Source organism: Trachypithecus francoisi, unplaced genomic scaffold (assembly GCF_009764315.1).
Source record: "Trachypithecus francoisi isolate TF-2019V2 unplaced genomic scaffold, Tfra_2.0 Lachesis_group0, whole genome shotgun sequence".
Taxonomy (NCBI): domain Eukaryota; kingdom Metazoa; phylum Chordata; class Mammalia; order Primates; family Cercopithecidae; genus Trachypithecus; species Trachypithecus francoisi.
Genome location: NW_022681453.1, coordinates 189,339,689 through 189,349,069, shown reverse-complemented (window position 1 = coordinate 189,349,069; position 9,381 = coordinate 189,339,689). Strand labels below are relative to the sequence as shown.

Genomic DNA, 9,381 nt, shown 5'->3' with positions numbered 1-9,381 from the left:
GGCATGGTGATGCACACCTGTAGCCCAGATACTCAGGAGATTGAGGCGGGAGAATCACTTGAATCTGGGAGGTGGAGGTTGCAGTGAGCTGAGATCGCACCACTGCACTCCAGCCTGGCGACAGAGCAAGATTCTGTCTAAAACAAAAAAATGTAAGCTCCTATGCTGGACATGTAGCATAAACAAAAAATAAGTCTTGTTATATGAAGCTACTGAAATACTGGGGTTCTTTGTTAGCATGACATAGCAGATCTTATTCTGATTAATACATATGATGACTACAGCAATCCCACCAGGTTCCAAATGTCACTGATTGATATTTCATATATAATAAATACATTTTACTAATCATCTATTCAACTGTTTCCTTGTGCTGAGGCAACTTCAAGGGCTAAACATGTCCTACATTTTCATCTATTGCCTGCAAACACCTTGTTAAGATGATTTGTAGTCCTTGGCTGGAGAAAATCAGAGCCTACAAGGGTAAAAGAGGAGTTAAAGAGAGATAAAAATTAATGGTTCTTTTTTTTTTCTTTTTGCATTAGAATCACCTGGGAAAGTTATTCCGCGTGCAGATCCACCCTACATCAGAGATCCTCATTTAGTTAATCTTGGATGGAGTCAAGAAACATGCATTTTAATATGAGCCCCAAATGGTTCCAACATGGATACATTAAGGAATACACTTCAAGAAGGCTTGGGCAAGCTCCTAATTGAGGCTCTTTTCCCTTACAACCTGAACAATAATACAGAAAATATGGAGTTTGAAAGAATTCTCATAGGTAGTAGTTTTCCAACATTGACCCATGAAATGCCTTATTTAATTATCAAGAGCACAATATAAAAAAACAGACTTCTAGACAATGTCCAGCACCTAATGAACTGGTCTCTCTGGGGAAGGGCCTGCCTTGGGACCTTCATTGTAACATGTCCCTCAAGTTACTCTTAGATGCACTAAAGTTTTAAACCAATGCCACATAAATTGCTTATCCTTCTGTGCATATCTTTATGAATAGTTCAGTTTATTATTCATGACTTTTTCTGAACCAAAACGTTAGTTTTCCCAACCACTTCAAATCTTCAATCTGGGAGTGAATACATTGTTTCTAGAGTTCTTAATAGTTATAGAAGAAGGTAACTCTGAAATTCAGTTTTTATCATAACTGCCAAAAAAAATTTGTTTTTCAAGGTAAATTGGGAATGTATTTTTATTTTCCACCAAGAAAAATACAAATAATGTGTTTTGAAGGAAAAAAAAAATAGCATTATCATAGAGTCTAGAGGATGTTTTAAAAATTCTATCTTTCAAATGCTTTAAGAAAGTTTATAATATTTAAAAATGAAGCCATGTAAAATTATACTACAACAAGGTCAGATGATATATCAGACCCTTAATATAACATTTAATTAGCTGTGTGTGGGTTTTACATTAACTGCTTTTTTTACTTGAATGTTTTATGGCCCAGGTTAAATAATTCCATTGAGGTAGCTTTGTAACAGAATTACTTCCCCTTCAATCTTACATGTGTGGTTCTAGAATTGTCACTGGATCAAGTGTCAGAGTCTCGGTTGGAGACCCAACCCTGTTGATAATTGGCTGAGTGTCACTAGGAAAGTCACTTAACCTGGATAATATGCTCCTGTTCTATACTGCTTTTAGACATTTTATAAGAGTTTTTAAAAGGTGAGGCATATAAAGTAAATGTATAATATATCATTTAATGCCCTCAACATCCAACGAGGTTAATAATAGTATCTTTATTTTAGCTAGTAAGGGCTAGCTAAAGGCTCAGAGAGACCATGCTCAAACAGATAGGAGAGAAATAGGACTCACATCCATCTCTACTTGACTTAAAACTCATGCAACTAAGTAGACAATTTCTTATGCAATGAGATATCCATTTACCCTACAATCCTGTTATTTCTATTATGGATATGCATGGCCCATGAAAAAAATGTCTTTCTTATTATAATTTGCCTCATTGAAATGTATGGAACAGAATATCACATTCAACTGTGGCATGTCAGGTCAAGAAATAATAATATAACCTCTTAGCCTTTCTCCACACAGTAGAAGTATAGTCCATTACCTTTCTGACCCTTGTAAAACTAATGCTGAAACCTAAGACTTTTACTGCTTCCACTACACTTATATTGTCCAAGGAAATTGATACTTGCCAAAATGTAGTTCTGAGAGCACCAAAATGATCTAGCTACTCATATAATATGAGCTCACGTTTAATTTTCCATGCCTCTGCCATTAGTTCTTTCATTTTTCTTCACTAAAAAAGAAAATAATTTATAAATGAAAAATTTAATTTCTCATTTTTTTTCAAAGATATTTTACAATTTGAGATGCTGTGTCAATAAGGAATAACACTAATAGTGGATCCGAGAATCCTCCCTCCTGGAGCTTTGGAGCCACTTACATTACCCGTTATTAACAGATTTGGAGAGAAACTGCTATCTGTCTTCCAAGTGAAGGTCCTTGAATATACATCAAGGATGGATTACTCTTTACGAGAAGGGATATAATAGAGGACAAGGCCTTTGGGTTGTGCTAAGTCATTTTCTGCTACATATGTAGTTAGTGTGGCCTGCCATTTTCTTTATTTTCTCTTTTTTTTTTTTTTTTCTTTTTTTGAGACGGAGTCTCGCTCTGTCGCCCGGGCTGGAGTGCAGTGGCCGGATCTCAGCTCACTGCAAGCTCCGCCTTCCGGGTTCACGACATTCTCCTGCCTCAGCCTCCCGAGTAGCTGGGACTACAGGCGCCCGCCACCTCGCCCGGCTAGTTTTTTTTTTGTATTTTTTAGTAGAGACGGGGTTTCACCGTGTTAGCCAGGATGGTCTCGATCTCCTGACCTCGTGATCCGCCCGTCTCGGCCTCCCAAAGTGCTGGGATTACAGGCTTGAGCCACCGCGCCCGGCCTTGGCCTGCCATTTTCTAATTACAAGTTTCATTGTGAGTCACATTGACTCTAGAGGACCCTCGCTCCCCCATCTTTGGAGTAGGAATCTTCTAGTTTTTTTTTGTTTGTTTGTTTCAACAGAGAAAGGATCTTCTGAGAACCTTTTCAAGAGGGGTAGTGAGATGAACCTGCTTTCTTTCTTTCTCCACTGCCCATTCACTGTCACTGACTGGAAGTCACTGACACTCACTGGGCCACAGCTCACTAACAGCCACAGCTAACATGTTACAGGTGACTTCTCATATAAAGTGTGGTCTCTTGCTCTTCTGGTTCTGCTCAGGAGTAGCAGACTTCGTGCTTCTTATTTTCTGACAGTAAAAGGCAAGAAGCCTCTAAAGCGTAAATGGAAGGCACCCTATTTTCTAGCTTTTTCTTTTCTAATGGAGGGTTGGGTCAGATCAGCTCAACTGTAACAGCCCAGATGTCTTCCATTTGAGGAGAGCATAAACATGCTTCACTATGTCCTTAGAGCCAATCTGTGTCTTTCAGTTCCGGTGTTACCAGGGACACTTGAATTCCATTTAGAGATATGTTCTTTGGCTGAATACTTTAGTTATGAAGTTACAAACTAGCTGCCCTCAGGCTGACTATGGCACACAGATATATTTTGTTTGGCTCTTTTTTTGTTTGTTTCCTTCTTAACTTTAAGCCATCCCATAATTGACATTATACATAAAAATCTGGATTTTTGAGATTCTCTAGAAAAAAATGGACAATATGGCAACATTGGGGCTCTATTAGTGGCAACAATCAAATGGAACTGAGTAGAAGCTGCCTTGTTTTGTTTTGTTTTGTTTTGTTTTTAGATGGAGCCTTGCTCTGTCGCCCAGGCTGGAGTGCAGTGGCACAATCTTGGCTCACTGCAACCGCCGCCTCCCGGGTTCAGGCAGTTCTCCTGCCTCAGCCTCCTGAGTAGCTGGGATTGCAGGCACCTGCCATTATGCCAAGCTAAGTTTTGTATTTTTGTAGAGAGTGGGTTTCACCGTGTTGGCCAGGCTGCTCTTGAACAACTGACCTCAAGTGATCCCCCCCACTCGACCTCCCAAAGTGCTGGGATTATAGGTGTGAGCCACCACGCCCGGCCTGAAGCTGACCCGTTTGAAGCAATATGTGTTCTTCAGTGCCTTAGAAGCCCAATGATCTACCTGACTTGAAAATCAAATGCCATGTGCCTTTTATGAGTTTATGAAAATGTTGACAGAGAAGAAATAACTATCTGTGCCTATGTCCCTATTCACATCAGTTCTAGATGGAGAGGATGTAAAATATGCTGGTATCTGGCCACATTTACTCTTTTTTCTTACCTTCTGATCCTTGTAGGCACTTGAATTTACTATCCCTTCTCAGAAGCCTGAATGGGAAGAAGGCACCCATCTCTATGCTACATTCCTAACAATACTGATTTTTTCATCTGTCAGTTCTAAAAATACGAGATTCTTGTAAATTTCCATTTCATTTAAGTCACGTTCTCCCTCTCTTTGGGTTGTTTTCCACATCTCTCCCATTACATGTCAGAGAGAAACAAAAAAGGCACCTTAGTTTTTCTGGTACCTAAACCAAATCTCAATTTCCTGAAATGGAAAACTCTCCAGATAAGAATACAGCAATCATAGAAAGTAGAAGGGTGAGAGAGATGTAAAAATTTGTTAGTACAAATAAAATGACGTAAAAATAGAATTTTATTGATGCTAACAACGTTAGGAAGTTTAGAGAACACTAGTTTACAGTGAGACAGAGAACATCACGTATCCCTGGGTGGGTATGCTTGGTTCTTTGAGGAAAAATGTGCTGTAGGTTTTCTGTTGAGCTCCGTCCTACAGCTTCCACCAGAACCAGCTCCTCTCCATGCTGCTCCCTGGGAATGCATATGCCCTGTAAGTATCATAGCTCAAGTACACCTGACTGACTTATAACGTGAGGTTGATCAACACACTGAAAAGAAACATATTTAAATTCTTAGCTCAGTTTTAAACCATTGGACAAGATAGAGGATCAGACTTTAGGCAACTTTCACATACCTTCCTGGGCCCAAGAAGAGTGTGCTCTTCTGAGGCCATTAGAGGCAATAATTCTGGATTCAGGTCCTTCAGGTCTTTTGTCTCCTAGAAATAAACAGTTTTTAAAAATCAATAAAGGGGACAGAAATCTGATAGTCCATTAGATGATAAAAATGTCAGGTTTTCCCACAGGTTCATGACATACAGAGGGTTGGTAGAGATGGTAGCCACCACCCACCACACACAGTAATTATAGGATATAAAAGTCATTGTTATTGGATAAGTCCGTGAAATGGTGAAGAGCAAGGGCTGAGATCTGGGGAGCAGGGGGTTCCAATCTGGTGCCATTTTGTATCCATTGAGTTTCTGACTCTTGGGGAACAGGCTTACAGAGGTGCGTCTCCCACTGGGGCTGGTTATGAATCTCTGCCCGGCTCTTGTTCCTAAGGTGATTCTCTCCTTCACAGTAGGTGACACAACAGCGGCAGGTGGCAGAGGACTTCCCTCGGTGCTTGGACATTGTGCCTGGGCCCGGAGGGCTACCTGCAACCCTCTCTGAGCTCTGAAGTTCTGGGGGCTCTTTCAAACGACTTCTCCTCCTTTGAACGTGGTCCAGACTGATGTCAGACTGGGAAGAGCAGCTCTCATTCCAGCCGGAACTGGCACTCAGACTTCTCAGTGGAAGAGCCAACCGCAAAGCTTTCCAGAATTTAGAGCCAGAATGTTTGGACTTTTCTCCCTTCCAGCTCACAAAAGACACAGACTCCTTGAGCTGAAGAATGCCGGGGTGCGGGTGCTCAAGGGGACGGTACTCAACCACAATGAGCTTGGTGGCAATGGAGTTCTGGCACATGACACCCAGTTTAAACTCCAGCATGCTGATGCTCTTTTCTGTCACATAGTCAGGACTCAGGACAACAATCATCCTTCTGCTTCTCTGAATGAAATCAAAAACTGCTTCCACTGTATCTATAGAAAAATGGAAATATAGGATAATGTATAGTGAAAACTTATATATATTTCAGTTCGTTATTGTCCATCATCCAGAGGACAGGCAGTGAACAAACACCTGAGATGACAGAATCTCAGTGCTGAATAATTTACCCAGTCAAAAAAATCTACACCACTCTTACCAATAGTTGCTAAGAATTTACTACCTTCAAGGATGGTATGGTAGTTGAGCTCAGTCTCTCTCTCCTACTCCAAAACCCTCATTGCAGTAGTCTCCTTCTTGAATGTCTTTCTTAAAACACACACACGCGCGCGTGCACACACACACACACACACACACACGGTGGGCAATTAAGTAACTACCGTCAAAATATTAACCATCCTCAAAAGCAAGTCATTTCAGCTCTGTTTACAAATTATTTCTTGTTTTGATATCTTCTTCCTTGCAAATTTTATCTGGTGGTCAGATCTTGAATCTTTAAATGTTTAAAATATTTGACAACTATTTTTATACCATTGTAGTATTTTCTTCTTATGTCTAGATTAAATATTTTCAGGATATTTCTCTTATTCCATAAATGGCATGGTCTTACGTTTCCTCTGCATGTTTACCATTTTCCTCTGGATAATGTTCAGTTTATAGATGTGTCTCCTAAGAGTAGTATTATGAACAGGAGTGAACGTAATGCTCCTGACATAGTCTGATCAGCAAAGAGCAACAGGAATTATCACCTCCTAAGATTCTCAGTTACACCCTTTGATACTTAACATTTTTGGACACAACATCAGCCAGTTTGTAGTGGTTCATAGTATTTATCTTGTTATCAATTAAATTCTTTCTCTTTCTCTCTCTCTCTGTGTGTGTGAAGAACTGGAATTAAAGGGGGCAAAAACAATGACAATGGGTAAGAATTTGTCAAGCAGCTAAGACTTCTGGCAAACCATTCAATTCTAATGTTATCAAGGTGAATTTGGACAGATTCCAAGGGAAAGTTCTTCAAATAAATGTAATGCTTAACTCACTATGAGATTCAGGAGCTTAGAACATGCCATATCCTGAAGGAAAAAAATTCAAAATTGAATTGTAAATCCTAGCCATTTATAACTTTGAAAACATGTGTCAGAGTCACACTGTGAGGGTGAACACCTCTGCTTTTGGTCCAGGGATGAAACAGTCATGGAGAGACTTTCAGCCTTTGAAGACAGACTGAAAGTTTGCATTGGTCATTGTGAACTTGACAGGGAATAAGGGAGCTGTGCTTCTTACAGATTATTGTTGTTTTTTTTTTTGTTTTGTTTGTTTGTTTGTTTTTCAATCAGTGGATTTAACATGAATTTGAAGGGAAATGGAGAGACATGTGCTCAAGTTTTGAGAACTTTTGATTGGTTTAACCAAGAGTGCAAAAATGGTTTTAGAGACATTTAGTTTCATTGATTCTTTGAGTGTGTGCACATGTGCATGTGTTTTAGTAACTTCTCAGTCCCCTCTAGTCCTACTGAGAATCTTGTGAGGCTGCCTCTCATAAATCAAAGAATATGAAAGTGGGATGTCTACTGCTTCTCCCAGCTCCTGAGAAATGTGAAATAACCTTAAGGCAACATGGCTAGCTTGTCAACAAAGAGAATTCATGCAAATGTGTGTGTGCATGTGATATGATGTTTCACTTCAAAATAGTCACCTTAGGAAAATGTATGTTTTTGCCAATAGGAATCTTGTTGTTTAAAATACAACAGTGTTCCAGATCTTCTTAAAACATGTCTTTTGAGTCTGTTGCTCTTTTTTTTTAAATTGGTACTCCATCCAGAAAGTAAGAAAGTTTAGATTTGAAAGAGGACAATGCTAAATGCAGATAAGAGTGGTGGAATTTTAGACAATGAGGAACACATGTAGAAGATGCTTCTTAGAAAGGTCTTGGGCTATCCTGAAGGATCTTCACTTGATACTGTAAAGGAAGTTGCATACTTTATGGCATATTTTTAAAATACCTTCCATATTATCAAAACTGCATATCTGAAGATAGGAGCTATTATTTTTTAATGCTAAAGTTTACTTGGAGAAGGAGTAGTAATTTAGCTCGTTTGTTCTGTTTGGCTCAAAAAATGAGGTATGGCCATATAATAATGAGATTAGTTTTCTTTTGTGTTACCAAATTGGCTTTGAAGTCACATTGTATGACTGAGAACTCTTCAATACTCAAGAATGCTCTTGCCTGTAAAAGTCATAATTTCCATGGAGTTCACTTAGAAGAAAACTAGGACTGTAATTTTTTTTCTCCTCTGAATGAATTATTAGTAGATAAAAGAACAGCAAACCTGTCTCTTTCATTTTCTCTCCTAAAACTTGAAGTATAGAAAAAAGGAAATATTTAACTTGGAAGATGGATGTGGTTTCAAATATTGCTTTCTCCATATATCTCTATTTTTATCTTAATATCTTTTGAGTCCTAGTTCATCCATCTATAAAATGCATATGATAAACCTATAGGGCTGATAAACAAATTAGATGCCTACATGTAAATTTCTAGCACACAGTACACATTGCATAAATCACTTTGATGAAGTTATTGTTGCTCAATGCCTAGTGAACACAATAGTAAAATAATATGGACTAATGCTTATTGAGTCTGTATCAATTATTAATGCTAACTTTAAAATATCTTAATATGTGGATTTACAAGAGTAATAGGGTGTAAAATTCTGTCTGTTCAGTTTTAAATAGATGTAGATTAAAATTACTACTAAAACACTCCATCTCCTAACTCTACTAAGGTTACTTTATATCCCTTGGGTAGAAACAAAGAAATAACATAGACTAGTTGCTAAATGCGTCTCTCATACCATACTGTGCATTTACTTGCATTAAAGAGCTAGTGACATCAGTATATAATGGAAAAAAAAAATCTTGAGAGTTTAAGGAAGGTTAATCACAGCCAGGTAGATCATATGCAAAATGCTGAAGTTGAATCTTCCAAAGAGTCACCAGTATGTTCTAGTAGGTCACTTAACATGTTCAGGGTTGGAAACAATTTCAGACTCAAAACCACTGATCCAATGCAAAAAACTCATATACAAAATCTCAGTGAAAAATCTATCAAATAACTGCTTGTATACCTCTGGTAATGGCAGACCTATATTTCCAAAGATAGTGAATTCCATCAGTGTCGAATTCTGCTTTATAGCTATTTTCTAACTGAGAAGAAATCTGTTTCCTTGGAACTTCGATCTGTTGATCCTAAGCCTACACTTTCGGGACTGGTTTGTAAGAGGAAAATTAATTCTTCAGTAGAAAAATTTTTACTAAGCTAACCAATTCTGAGCATGTTATGGGGCTCAGTAAAATGAACAAATAGGATTTTTTTTTTTCCTGAAGTCTCGCTTTGTCACCAGTCTGCAGTACAGTGGTGCAATCTCAGCTCACTGCAATCTCTGCCTCCCAGGTTCAAGCAATTCCCCTGCCTTAGCCT

The 9,381-nt window shown here is 38.6% G+C and overlaps 1 protein-coding gene across 2 annotated transcripts in view; it reads right to left on the bottom strand.

Moving 5' to 3' along the window:
- Positions 1–4,019: 4,019 nt before the first annotated feature.
- The window catches only part of IL1RAP (interleukin 1 receptor accessory protein), a 146,638-nt gene continuing 141,276 nt past the window's right edge, over positions 4,020–9,381 (bottom strand). Inside the window, exons 11-12 of one of the 2 annotated variants that reach the window (XM_033213050.1) lie at positions 5,357–5,935; positions 4,025–5,071 (exon numbers count right to left, since the gene is read on the bottom strand). In XM_033213050.1, the coding sequence (XP_033068941.1) occupies positions 5,070–5,071; positions 5,357–5,935 (581 nt within the window). In that variant the 3' untranslated portion in view covers positions 4,025–5,069. Of the gene's footprint in view, positions 5,936–9,381 lie in introns of both variants that reach the window. The other variant, XM_033213049.1, reaches the window with a different exon arrangement.